The 14,122-nt window shown below is 43.5% G+C and overlaps 1 protein-coding gene across 1 annotated transcript in view; it reads left to right on the forward strand.

Moving 5' to 3' along the window:
• LOC147462429 (oxygen-dependent coproporphyrinogen-III oxidase, chloroplastic-like) overlaps positions 1-13,014 on the forward strand; it is a 34,842-nt gene extending 21,828 nt beyond the window's left edge. The window contains exons 4-8 of the mRNA XM_086483957.1: positions 9,370-9,453; positions 11,043-11,130; positions 11,362-11,486; positions 11,710-11,808; positions 12,414-13,014. Coding sequence (XP_086340083.1) covers positions 9,370-9,453; positions 11,043-11,130; positions 11,362-11,486; positions 11,710-11,808; positions 12,414-12,482 — 465 coding nt within the window. The 3' untranslated portion in view covers positions 12,483-13,014. The remainder of the gene's footprint in view (positions 1-9,369; positions 9,454-11,042; positions 11,131-11,361; positions 11,487-11,709; positions 11,809-12,413) is intronic.
• The last annotated feature ends 1,108 nt before the right edge of the window (positions 13,015-14,122 follow it).

Raw genomic sequence — 14,122 nt, forward strand, 5'->3', positions numbered from 1 at the left:
AAGTGAATGCATGTGACTGCTGCAAGTCTAGGCTATGTTGACGACGAGGACGGAGATGACGAGATCGACCTAAGGGCTGAAATCTGTTGAGAAGTTGCCTGTTGAGCGGGAAGCTCCTGCTGCCTCTTCTGCCAGAAAGTGCTAACTTGGGTTTGCTTATATATTAACTTAGCAAAATTGCCCTACCTACTTTTGTAGGAAAGTCACTTAAAAATAATAAGTGAAAATCCCAATAAATAGGAAAATAGGCTAAATGCACTGGAAAATTCCTCTAACTGATGCGTATGGATTCTGATGGGAATTCCGATGATCATGCTGTGTGCAACCGGAGGATATGCATCTATGCTAAGTGACTGGACATGCACGGTCTACGAATAGACTCACAAAAGTGCCAGATCACTACTAATCTAGACTTGACTGAACCCTGCTGTGGTGTAGCTTGTCCACGGACACATAGGGTTGGGATGTGTCACGTGACATACGACACCAGAGACGTAAAATCCTCCTCCGAAGGCCCCATTCTCGTCGACGAGAGTGGTCTACTTATGATTGCACAATCTGGTACAAAGTGAATGCATGTGACTGCTGCAAGTCTAGGCTATGTTGACGACGAGGACGGAGATGACGAGGTCGACCTAAGGGCTGAAATCTGCAATCTTTTATCTGCTGTCCAAAAACGCTATGGGCTGAAATCTGCTGCGGTTCCAAAAACGCTGATTTTTGGGGCTGTTTCTCTGGTTCTTTGTCAGTGAAAATCTGTAGGTTTAGGGCTGAAAACTGAGGTGTCTTTAGGCTGAAAACTGATGGTCTTTCTGGGCTGAATCTGCTACTCTTCTATTGCTGAAAATCGCTGAAATTCTGCATGTGCTGAGATCCAAAAAACGCTAGGGAAGCTGATGGCAAAAACGCTAGGTCAGTTGGTTTTCTGTTGGCGATTCCTTGTTGATACAAAACGCCAGGTGTTGTGGGATGCTGTGGGGAGATCTGATGCAAAAACGGCAATGCTGAGGATGGCTCGCGATGGTGTTCAAAACGCTAGGCAATGGGGGAGATCTGCTGCTTGGAGGGAACCACCAAGGCTTAGTCTTGCTGAGAAGTTGCCTGCTGAGCTTGGCTCCTGTTGCCTCTTCTAACATTTAGTGCTAACTTTGGTTTGCTTATATATTTTCTTACCCAAATTGCCCTACCTACTTTTGTTGGAAAGTCACTTAAATTAATAAGTGAAAAATGCCAAAAATAGGTAAAATTGGCTAAATGCACTGGAAAATTCCCCTGATATAATCTGATGGGAATGCTTATGATCATGCTCTGTGCAACCAGAGGATATGCATCTACACTAAGTGACTGGGCATGCACGGTCTACGAATAAACTCACAAAAAGTGCCAGATCACTTCTAATCTAGACTGACTGGACTAATTGAACCATGATCATGTTGTAGCTTGTCCACGGACACATAGGGTTGGATGTGTCACGTGACAAACTGTGTCGTGCCAAGGAAGAGACATGAAATGTGACTTCTTTGAATGCATACTTTTCAGCTTTTCATGAAAAATCCGCATACATTTGTGCTCATTCATGAGTGAAACGTGCTCAACGTACACTATGTCATGCCTAGGAAAAGAGATCACATAAAGATGCTGACAAAAATACAGGAAACGATCACGAACAGAACACTCGTACAATGCGTGCTGACAAATCATTCGAACACATAGTACTTCCTGTAAGGGTTCTTTGGACCTAGGCTCGAGAGCCAAGATCGGTTCTTCCTGAGGGGGTTCTTTGGACCTAGGCTCGAGAGCCAAGATCGATTCTTCGTGACTGATGGAATTTGCAATGAGGTTAGCTTCACCAGAGAAAGTATCAACTAACACATCATTCTTGTGAACACTCACATCCTCTTCATGCAAATCATCATGCTTGTGAGAAATCACATCTTGATCATGCAAATCATCATGCTCATCATTATCATCCAAATCATCATGCTTATCATTGTCATTCAAATCATTATCATGCAAATCATGTATGTCATGCTTGGGAGAAGAAGAGACTGAGAGAGTCTCTTTTTCCCGAATCTCTTGCATTTGTGTCTGCACTTGAGAAAAGAATTGCAACATCTCTTTCATGTGTGGGGCGCTCTGTTCGGCGCCAAGCGCGCTTGCTCACGCTCACGCTCCAAGTTGGCCTTTCTTTCTGCTTTTCTTACTTTGTTCTCGCGATCCAATTTGGCTTGCCTTTCTTTGGCTTCCAAGTCGTACTTACGCTCTATGGCTGCCACTCTTTCTTCGTAGTCACGATCTATGACTGCCCTTCTTTCTGCGAACTCCTTGTCCATCATCCTCATGTCGGAAGCCTCCATAGGAGTTAGGGCAACCCTTGTCGTAGATGGGGAAGGGTCGGAAAAACCTCCTGGTGGGGAAAACTCTTCTTCGCCACTCCCATGCTCACCACCTCCAAGCGAAGTATGCATTCCGCTTCGAGTGATGACCATCCATTGAAGTCTTGGGTTCTTAAGTTCACGAGGAACTTGGGTTCTTGGGGGTCTTGAGGTTTCTGAGTTCTTCAAGTTCTTCTTTAGCTTGCAATCTGTGTTAGAGAAAGATCTTCTCTGCACGCGAGATTTGCTCTTATCCGCGGCGCACCCCTTGGCGGCCTTGCGCTCACACCAAGGTTGCTTTTTCCCATTTCACGTCGATTGGCCGGCCGCTAAGTGCATGGTCCGCTCTCAATGAGTGAAAAGATGCACAAGGGGAGGTTGGACAAGCCCTTCTTTCTTGGGTTTCCTGTCACTCTGCAAAAACACGATTAAGAATCGACACGCCCAAGTGAACTTGGGTTCGTGCGACCTCAACAAGCAAAAACAATTCTGTGGTTCTTTCCTTGAGAGTGATACAGAACACTGCCAAAGCTCTGATACCAATGTAAGGTGCAGCGGAATGAATGTTTGAACTTTGCTCAAGATGAGTGCTCCAAATTGTGCTCAAGGTTCCTTTTACTTACGGAAGGGAGAGCCTTCCGTTCCTTTAGTGAGAGAGTGCAAATGACACAAACAAAGTGAATGGACACTGTGCGTGAAGGTGCATGAGACTGAGAGATAGAGAGAGAAGAGAATATGACACCAGAGACGGCGTAAAACCCTCCTCCGAAGGCCCCACTCTCTATGGCGAGAGCGGTCTACTTATGATTGCACAAATCTCTACAATGCCTGGACTTGCCGACGATGTCGACGACGATGAGGACGACGACGAGACAGCTGAAAACTGAAATTGCTAAGGGCTGAAATCTGCAAATCTTTATCTGCTGAATTATGACTCTATGTCGATGACGATGTCGATGGCGACGATGCGGCGACGACGCGCTGAAAACGCAGATGCTGAAATCTGCGTTTTCTGGGCGGAATCTGCAAACTATGCGGGATCTGATTGTGCGGTGAGGAACTACTGCGGAAGGGGAGATCTGCGAGGTTCAAGACTTGATCTGCGGTGTCTAAGGGCTGAAAACTGAAAATGCTGGTGGTTCTTGATGTTTCGACGCGGTGAATCTGCAAAACGCCGAGGCTGATCTGCAAACTAAAAACGCTAGGGCTGATTTGAAGTCTTCTTGTAGAAACGCTAGGGCTTTTGCTGGTTTTGCTGTTGCCGAATGTCTTGCAAATGCAAAACGGTACGCTGATCTGTGGTTCTACTATCGCCGGGAATTTGCAAGTGCAAAAACACTGGCCGATTTGGGTTCTTGATGCAAAACGCTAGCCTCGTTGTTGTGTAGCAAAAACGCTAGGCCTTGCAGGGGGTTCCTGCTGAGAAGGTGCCTGTTGAACCGAAGCTCCTACTGCCTCTTCTGTCAGAAAGTGCTAGTGCTAGGTTTTTATTTATACAAACTTAGCAAAATTGCCCTTACTACGTTCCAATAAAAGTCACTTAAAAATAATAAGTAAAAAATGTCAAAAATAGGGAAAATAGGCCTATGCACTGTTAAAATGCTACTGATGGGATCTGACTGGAATCTGATGGTGATGCTGTGTGCAACCAGAGGTTATGCATCTAATCTTAGTGTTTGGACATGCACGGTCTGCGAACAGACTTACAAAAGTGCTAGATCACTTCCTATTCTAGACCAACTTGACTAAACTGAACCCTGATCATACTGTAGCTTGTCCACGGACACATAGTGTTGGATGTGTCACGTGACATCCCCTCCTTTTCTAAGTGAGATACTGGTACCGAAGTGTATGGCGTCGAGGGAGATCGCCAATAGCATCCGGAATCCTGGAAGGGACTCTTCGCCGGCCCACTTTGATGTGTGGGTCGTGCGGTACTTGAATTTCATAAAGGTCTACAACGCTTGCGTCTTTAGGCCGCGCAAAAAGTGACAAAGTCTTCTGAGTCTCCTTCAATGCTTCCACTTCTTCTATGGACGTAGGTCCACCTTCAAGAATCTTCGAGGCTGAAAATTCCTGAAACCACCTCCAACACAAAAACATGAACATACCTATTCCATGTAAGGTGACTGGAAAAAATCTCGTTTGCCTAAAAGACTGTGCATGCAATGTAGATGAACAAATAGACAGAGTGCCAAACCGTTCACCACGCACACGCAAACAATGAGATCGAATCTTTCTCTTCTGATCTAAATCAATCAACTGTGGCAATTCACAATGGAAATGCCCATGCTTGGTGCTCATTCTTTCTTGTGCTCTTTCTACAACTGTGTCGTGCCAAGGAAGAGACATGAAATGTGACTTCCTTGAATGCATACTTTTTAGCTTTTCATGAAAAATCCGCATACATTTGTGCTCATTCATGAGTGAAACATGCTCAACCTACAATAGGTCATGCCTAGGAAAAGGGATCACATAAAGATGCTGACAAAAATACAGGAAATGATCACGAATGAACACTCGTACAATGCGTGCTGACAAATCATTCAAACACATAGTACTTCGTGTAAGGGTTCTTTGGACCTAGGCTCGAGAGCCAAGATCGATTCTTCGTGACTGATCGAATCTGCAATGAGGTTAGCTTCACTAGAGAAAGTATCAACTAACACATCATTCTCGTGAACACTCACATCCTCTTCATGCAAATCATCATGCTTGTGAGAGATCACATCTTGATCATGCAAATCATCATGCTCATCATTATCATCCAAATCATCATGCTTATCATTGTAATTCAAATCATTATCATGCAAATCATGTATGCCATGCTTAGGAGAAGAAGAGACTGAGAGAGTCTCTTTTTCCCGAATCTCTTGCATCTGTGTCTGCACTTGAGAAAAGAGTCGCAACATCTCTTTCATGTGTCGGGTGCTCTGTTCGGCCACCAAGCGCGCTTGCTCACGCTCACGCTCCAAGTCGGCCTTTCTTTCTGCTTCTCTTTTTGCTTTTCTTACTTTGTTCTCGCGATCCAATTTGGCTTGCCTTTCTTTGGCTTCCAAGTCGTACTTAAGCTCTATGGCTGCCACTCTTTCTCCGTAGTCATGATGTATGGCTGCCCTTCTTTCTGCGAACTCCTTGTCCATCATCCTCATGTCGAAAGCCTCCATATGAGTTATGGCAATCCTTGTCGTAGATGGGGAAGGGTCGGAAAAACCTCCTGGTGGGGAAAACTCTTCTTCGCCACTCCCATGCTCACCACCTCCAAGCGAATTATGCATTCCGCTTCAAGTGATGACCATCCACTGAAGTCTTGGGTTCTTAAGTTCACGAGGAACTTGGGTTCTTGTGGGTCTTGGGTTCTTGGGGGTCTTGAGGTTCTTGAGTTCTTGAGGTTCTTCTTTAGCTTGCAATCTGTGTTAGAGAAGGATCTTCTCTTCACCCGAGATATGCTCTTATCCGCGGCACACCCCTTGGCGGCCTTGCGCTCACACCAAGGTTGCTTTTCCCCACCTCACGTTGATTGGCCGGCCGCTAAGTGCATGGTCTGCTCTCAATGAGTGAAAAGAGGCACAAGGGGTGGTTGGACAAGCCCTTCTTTCTTGGGTTTCCTGTCACTCTTCAAAAACACGATTAAGAATCGACACGCCTAAGTGAACTTGGGTTCGTGCGACCTCAACAAGCAAAAACAATTCTGTGGTTCTTTCCTTGAGTGATATAGAACACTGCCAAAGCTCTGATACCAATGTAAGGTGCAGCGGAATGACTGTTTGAACTTTGCTCAAGATGAGTGCTCCGAACTGTGCTCAAGGTTCCTAATACTTACGGAAGGGGGAGCCTTCCGTTCCTTTAGTGAGAGAGTGCAAATGACACTAACAAAGTGAATGGACACTGTGCGTGAAGGTGCATGAGACTGAGAGATAGAGAGAGAAGAGAATACGACACCAAAGACGGCGTAAAACCCTCCTCCGAAGGCCCCACTCTCTATGGCGAGAGCGGTCTACTTATGATTGCACAAATCTCTACAATGCCTGGACTTGCCGACGATGTCGACGACGACGAGACAGCTGAAAACTGAAATTGCTAAGGGCTGAAATCTGCAAATCTTTATCTGCTGAATTATGACTCTATGTCGATGACGATGTCGATGGCGACGATGCGACGACGACGCGCTGAAAACGCAGATGCTGAAATCTGCGTTTTCTGGGCGGAATCTGCAAACTATGCGGGATCTGACCGTGCGGTGAGGAATTGCTGCGGGAAGGGGAGATCTGCGAGGTTCGGGACTTGATCTGCGGTGTCTAAGGGCTGAAAACTGAAAACGCTGGTGGTTCTTGATGTTCCATCGCGGTGAATCTGTAAAACGCCGGGGCTGATCTGCAAACCAAAAACGCTAGGGCTGATTTGAAGTCTTCTTGCAAAAACGCTAGGGCTTTTGCTGGTTTTGCTGTTGCCGAATTTCTTGCAAATGCAAAACGCTAGGCTGATCTGTGGTTCTACTATCGCCGGGAATCTGCAAGTGCAAAAACGCTGGCTGATTTGTGTTCTTGATGCAAAACGCTAGCCTCGATGCTGTGTAGCAAAAACGCTAGGCCTTGCTGGGGGTTCCTCCTGAGAAGGTGCCTGTTGAACCGAAGCTCCTGCTGCCTCTTCTGCCAGAAAGTGCTAGCGCCAGGTTTTTATTTATACAAACTTAGCAAAATTGCCCTACCTACTTTCCAACAAAAGTCACTTAAAAATAATAAGTGAAAAATGTCAAAAATAGGGAAAATAGGCCTTTGCACTGTAAAAATGCTACTATTGGGATCTGACTGGAATCTGATGGTCATGTTGTGTGCAACCAGAGGATATGCATCTAATCTAAGTGTCCGGACATGCACGGTCTGCGAACAGACTCACAGAAGTGCCAGATCACTTCCTTTCCAAGACTGACTTGATTGAACTGAACCCTGATCATGCTGTAGCTTGTCCACGGACACATAGGGTTGGATGTGTCACGTGACAGCAAAGAAGTACTTTGAAATGGGAATTCCTAAAATGAATTTGTTACTTACATGTACGCTCTTGTGTGTGAATTGTTTGAGCATGTGTCTGAAAGATGAAATTTAGTAACAAGATTTAGTAGTTCAAGACATCCGTGAAAGATCAGCGGATGTGATTACTAAATAAGTTACAATGATTTTGATTCTCATCTAAGATTTCGACAGGGATAGTGATGTGAATGTGATGTGCATGTTCAATCATTGTCGACTTTGTGCAAGTGCTGGATATGTATGGTCTAGTAAGAGTCAATGTCTACCGAGCTAGTTTTTGTCTTGTGTCTGTTTTGCGGGCGTAATCGAGGTCGATTACAATTCTTTCAAGAGGGGGTATGCCACAAATTGATGATGTGGCATGGCCTAACGTGGCAAACGGGGCCTAAACCCTATCAAAAAGAAGAAGAAGAAGTTTTACCAACTTGCAGATTATGGCTGAGAGGCCGAGAACAAGGGCTACGATTAACAAAACCCGACAAAGGGACCTAAAACGTGTAAAATAAAGCAAGGACCCCTTCTAGCATAAAAAGTAATGACGTGACACTACTGTACGGATGTCCCACAAATCGCACTGGCTGCTGACGTGGGAATACAGACGGCCCGTGTTTACGGAGGCATCCCAGAGGGCTCTAGATTTTGGGTCTGGAGCTTTTTGATGCTTGAGCTTTTCATAGCAGGGCTTTTCATTGTATGCTTTTGGCTGAGGGCCTTAATAAGTGTGCCCAGGGCCTCACTCTTGGCATATTAGCTTGGGAGTACTGCGAGAGAGAGGACCCTCGGACATTGTACTCTTGCAAATACCGGAGGGGGCGCCAGTCTTTGGGGCCAGTGCATCTTGGCTCGGAACTCCGCCGTGCTCTCTCTCTCTCTCTCTCTCTCTTCAAGTTTATTTAGTTGTTTGCAGTTCCCTCACGTGTGTTGCAATTGATCTTTGATTTGGAGTGTCCAAGTCTATTATAACACACTATAATAAGACCTAAACTTAGCTGAGCTCCATTATTCACGATGTATCAACTACAAAGACCAGCACTCTTAGCTCTAGACCAAGGATTGACAAGGGACACTGCTGGTGTAGAGGCTCAATCCGTGCATGGAGCGTGCACGTGTGACTATGACTCAAGTCTCATGACGACATAGACTCCATATGGTCATCGATTGACGACTCGCATAAAATTATAAGCCCTAAGATAACAGCTTCTTGAATATATACAAAAGCCACAATATTTAAGGGAGTGATAAGTTGGTACACTACTTTGTACAGAACCATCCAATTGGAAGGTGGTCTGCTACACACAACTGTCTCGCTGCCAAGTGCCAGTTGTAAAGTGCTGTCCAGGGCCAGTTCAAAACTAGGACTAGCCCACTTGGTCCACCAACTGGAACACCAACACTGTAGCTGGGCTACGATAGAAAGCATTAGAGTCTCCCTCTATTGTAGCTGGGCTACAATAGAAAGCATTTGAATCTCTTTCTGATCGATCACTACTTTCTATTGTAGCTGGGCTATACTAGAAAGCATTAGAGTCTCCCTCTGATCGATCACTACGCAATTCTGACCACCTATTTTGAATTTGGCCCAAAAGGCTCCTTTTTAATTGATAGTAAATGAGCTCTAATCTCACTGTAGTCTTAGCTAATTGTGTAATTGTGTTTTGTGTTTAGAAAGCTTTGTGCCTTGCTGCCATGATTTTTGAAGCTTGTCCAACTCTTCTCTATGTATTTTTCTTTAACTTCTGCTATGTAGTGTTTCTTTGTTTTATCAGATTCAAAAGGAGGCATGGGACAAAAGGCTCCTTTTTAATTGATAGTAAATGAGCTCTAATCTCACTGTAGTCTTAGCGAATTGTGTTTTGTGTTTAGAAAGCTTTGTGCCTTGCTGCCATGATTTCTGAAGCTGGTTCAACTCTTCTCTATGTATTTTTCTTTAACTTCTGCTATGTAGTGTTTCTTTGTTTTATCAGATTCAAAAGGAGGCATGTGACAAATTTGATCCAGAGTTTTATCCCAGATTCAAAAAGTGGTGCGACGACTACTTTCTTATAAAGGTTAGTGTTTCTGGTGCCTGATATCTTGAACTAGTGTACAAATCTTTTACCTTTACATCAAGGCTACTATTATACAAAGAACACGCCGTAATCGTTACTGATTTAAGTGCACGTAAAGCTCTGGTATGTTGCAATGTGGAGAGGCAAGGGACAAAATTACATGCTATAACAATGCACATCTATTTCAAGAGAACTCGAGTATGCTCAACCCCCTTGTTCAATGTTTCATGGTGGCTACTTACAAAGTCAGGCAGAAGGGTGTAAAGTGGAATTACAGTATTGTACAGCCTTTCAGGCTCAATGAGGGATCGGAAGTTAAGAGGTTCCCCAGCAATGAGGGATGTTAGCTCTAAACCTAAAACTATGGTAACTTGTTGTTAGAAGTGAAACGACATGTGTTTCACTTGATCAACGAAACATTTCAAGGCTTGAAATGTTTCACTTGTTTGGACCTGTTGAAGCGCGTTTCATGGTGTGGCAATGTATTTGGAAGTTGGAATACAACTCTATCTCAAGAGAGCTTTACAGCTGGCTGTGTCACTGTGAACAGATTCCTACTGTAGAGTTTAGAATTTGAGTAAAATACTGGGACTGAGAATATGGAGCCAGTTGAAGCTGCAGGTAGATGTGAACGTAGACACAACATGGATGTCATTTGAAGTAACGGATGTGGTTACTTTGTACATGAACGTGACATTTTCTTGTGGCATAGTCCGTTCTCTCCCATCGTTTTTCATGGGCTTGGGGTGATTAATCCTAGAGGTTCATTTTGGTGGTCTCCAATGGGCATTATCTTTACGACCAAACTCCTATTTGCGCTTTCAGCCCTCCAGTTTCACTGTGGTTGTGTTCTTTTAGCATGTTAATGATTTTCACGATTTTCTCCACAACATACTGCTCTGGCCAGTGATTTCTCAATTGCCATTGGGACTAGATTAGGCGACCAAACATCCTCTTGATCTCCCAAATTTCTTCCTGTTTTTCACAAGGTAATCCTTAGTCAAGAGTCATTACAAAGTCCTTTCTTCGGGAGAATGCCCTCACCCAATGGGTTCTACAGTCATTACAAAGTCCTTTCTTGGGGAGAATGCCCTCACCCAATGGCTTCTACATAGTGATAATGAGACAGCCTGTTCAATCGAAGAGCTAGCATTATGCAAAAGTGGACCAGCTAGATAGTCCTGGGCAAGCCTCATTTTAGTGCCTATTTTCCTTCTCTTTTTTACATTCGGCTGACCACCCCACACAGTGCAGGTTGATGTTTCCATCAGAGTATATTGATGTTTCTTTTTTAAATCTTTTACAATTTTTGGCACTATCTTCTTTGATTGATTGTCCCTGTTTTCTGTTGTTTTAAGTTTTGACATGAAGTAACATGTTTACATGTTCACTGCATGAGCACCAGCAGCTGACTTCAGCGCTGTGAATTTGTATGCTTTTCAAGCTGCTTCTTAATTGGGAGTTTAGATACTAGCTGGAATTTTGTTCAGTGCCTGAATGTTTACCAATGAAGGCAGTAGTTTTTCTCTATGTCACAGAGTTTTAATCTCTTTAGTCAAATGTTTACTCTTCCTGCTTGTTGGCTGTAGCATCGTGGAGAGAGGCGAGGGATTGGTGGAATATTTTTCGATGATTTGAATGATAGAGATCCGGATGAAATTTTTGCCTTTGCATCAGGTCAGCAGCTTAGAAATTTTGTTATCATTGATGCTTAACATTTCTGTAAATGCTAAAATTGATGTAAAGCACGTTCTCTTGACAACGATCACAGTTTGATTTTCCAATTAGTGGTAGTAAGTGTAACCGTGTGGCAAGATGCTCATAACAGTGGAACTTGTTTGCAGAATGTGCCAATTCTGTTATACCAGCTTATACCAATTCTGTCATAACAGTGGAACTTGTTTGCAGAATGTACCAATTCTGTTATACCAGCTTATATTCCACTGATAGACAAAAGAAAGGACACACCATTTGAGTCAAAGCACAAAGCATGGCAACAGATTCGGAGAGGACGCTATGTGGAGTTTAATTTGGTAATTCTGAAGATGTCTTTGCTGTTTCTGTTTGTCTACTGTTGTTTGCTCTAAGAGACACATATCTTCATTGGTATCATAATTTTTTTTCATTACGATCTTTGCAATACTGCCATAGGTTCAAAGTGCCTTATTTAATCTTGTGGTTGAGATAATGAAAGCTCTTATCTCGCTTTGAGAGCTTTTTAATGCCTGAATTGGTGGTGCGTGTGAAATTTTTCAGGTTTATGATCGAGGCACCACATTTGGCTTGCGAACAGGAGGACGCATCGAAAGCATTTTAATGTCTTTGCCTCTTACTGCAAGATGGGAATATGATCATGTAAGTATTAGACATGTCCTCGTATTGGACAGGCGTTTAGCATAATTGGACCATACAAATCCATTGTTTTTGGTACATATGAGAGGGGTGGCAAAACATGGTGGGCTTGGCTTGTCACAACTGCATGAATACTGGTTCCTTCAATCCACTATGTCAATGAGTCTCCACATGAAAACTTGAAAACCTGAACAAAATAATTGTAATCAAGTCTGTTTGACCGTTAAAGAGCCATGAATATGTTGGTCAAGGGAGAGCTAGCGGACTGGGCTCTATGGAATGCCTAGGACTAGCGTACATATTGTATAATCATGCTATCTTGATAAGGACCTTTGTTTGGTTAGCATACACAAACCCACATTGCCTGCCATAAAGAGGCTACCAACTGTTGTTCAGATTGTTATTGGTTCCATTAAGTTACCTGTTACTCTAGCAACCACTTTAATTAAGTCAACAACACTTCCCAAGGACAAGAAGAAGCCAGCACCTTTCGCTTTTGAGCGTTGATTTGGTTTTTCTTTCACGGAAGTTACTTCTTTACTGCAGCAGCCATGCCATACATGCTGTTTTGACTGGGCCTTCAGTACTGATAGTTTCTACTTTTGCAGTGTCCCCAGGAGGGAACAGAGGAATGGAAGCTTCTAGATGCCTGTAAAAATCCAAAAGAATGGCTTTAAAGCAGAAGACTAAGTGGTGAATCAGGAACTGCTAATGATTGCCGTCACATGCCAACAAAAACGAATGGCATCCAATTCATGGTGCTCAAAGCTCGTTAAGAAAGCAAGGAGTCCAACATGGAGAAGCAAACTTCTTTCAGGAAAGAATCTGGTCATAATTTACTTGGTTATCACTATGGCATAGTGACTACAGTATCCTCCGACAATGCACCTTCACCCCCTCAGAGTTAGTGTATACTATCTGTGGAATAGGCTTTTAGATTTTTTGGTTTAACTTTTCTCCTCCTTACTTGGAGTGATTTTGAATATCCCTATCCCCTCCGTTGTCTTATCATGTGGAATGTCTCCCTCTTAACAAAAGCTCAAAAAGACTACAGTTTTGAAGACACTAAGAGGCTTATTTAGTGTTCTGATTCGCCACCGACTTCAGAGGTAGATTATCTAGAAAATGGCCTAGCATTTTCTACTGTTGGGCATGCTGTAGCTTTGGTAAACGTACTAAGCAACAATATCTTAAGTATTTTCTTGTTTATTCTGATGTCTTACCAGAAACAATGGAAGAGATTTTGCAGAAATTGCCAAGAAAGCAGTGGGTTTAGGTTTGTGTTTAGTGTTTTGATTATATGCAAGCCTTTGTGAGCAAGGCTATTGGCAGTAGTCCCCTGATTACTTTGGGTGGTACGCAACTTCTATCGTCTCTTGCCTAAGGTGTACCTCGGTTCATTTGTAGACATTTTTCTCTACAATGCTCTACTTTGTGTTTCGATGTATGACAAATGTCTTGTTAAAGTTTCTAGGGACACCCAGCTGATTAAGTTCCACCTCTCTTAACATGACTCTGTATTCTCTTGGGGTTCCCTTCTCCTTCATGAAGGAGAAGCCTTATTCAAGGCTGATGATCGGTATTTCAGCTGATTGGGTATGTTGCAATGTTACTTATCATGACAAAGTACATTCAGAAAGCCCATGCTGTATTATAAAATTCCGTCTGTTGAGTATGTATCTCAACTTCACAGTCACGCATTCTTCAGTATGCTTGTGAGAATTTGAAGCCACTGGAATCAACAAAGAAAGAACAGTTGTGATTGGCACCTTGCGGGTGGGCCAAGTGCCTCATGGCACAGCCCACCTCTGTCCATGTGTAAAGCACCCCTCTTCCTTTGCTCCGAACAGGTAGCTCCTGTTGTCACACAAACACTTCGTTGGCATATGGCCTCCATTCAAATTTACGGTCTAAGGGTGTCCACCTTGGCGGCTTCTTGTTGGACGTCCGCCCGCTTGCCCTAGATAAACAAGTGATAAAATCACAAGGCCTGCCATTAGGTCTATCCATGGAACAAAACAGATCCAAAAAAGATGAGTTTAGCTAAACAAACATGAGTGCCTAAACAACAATTACAATGGTCTACAACTATAGAATGCCTTAAGTATACATCTCTTAAGAAGGAAAAAAAGTGATTGAATCACAAGGCCTCCCACTTCAAGGCTATATTGATTGTGTATAACATGCAATTTCACAATTAGATAAAGAGAAAGGGGCACAAAAAATACAAGCTACCAAGTTGAAATTGCTATAAAGATGCATACAACCCATCCTCACTATCTCACGCGATGGCTAGTCGAGAGGGGATATCCAATGG

This window comes from Adiantum capillus-veneris, chromosome 2 (genome assembly GCF_014529385.1).
Source record: "Adiantum capillus-veneris isolate H3 chromosome 2, ASM1452938v2, whole genome shotgun sequence".
Taxonomy (NCBI): domain Eukaryota; kingdom Viridiplantae; phylum Streptophyta; class Polypodiopsida; order Polypodiales; family Pteridaceae; genus Adiantum; species Adiantum capillus-veneris.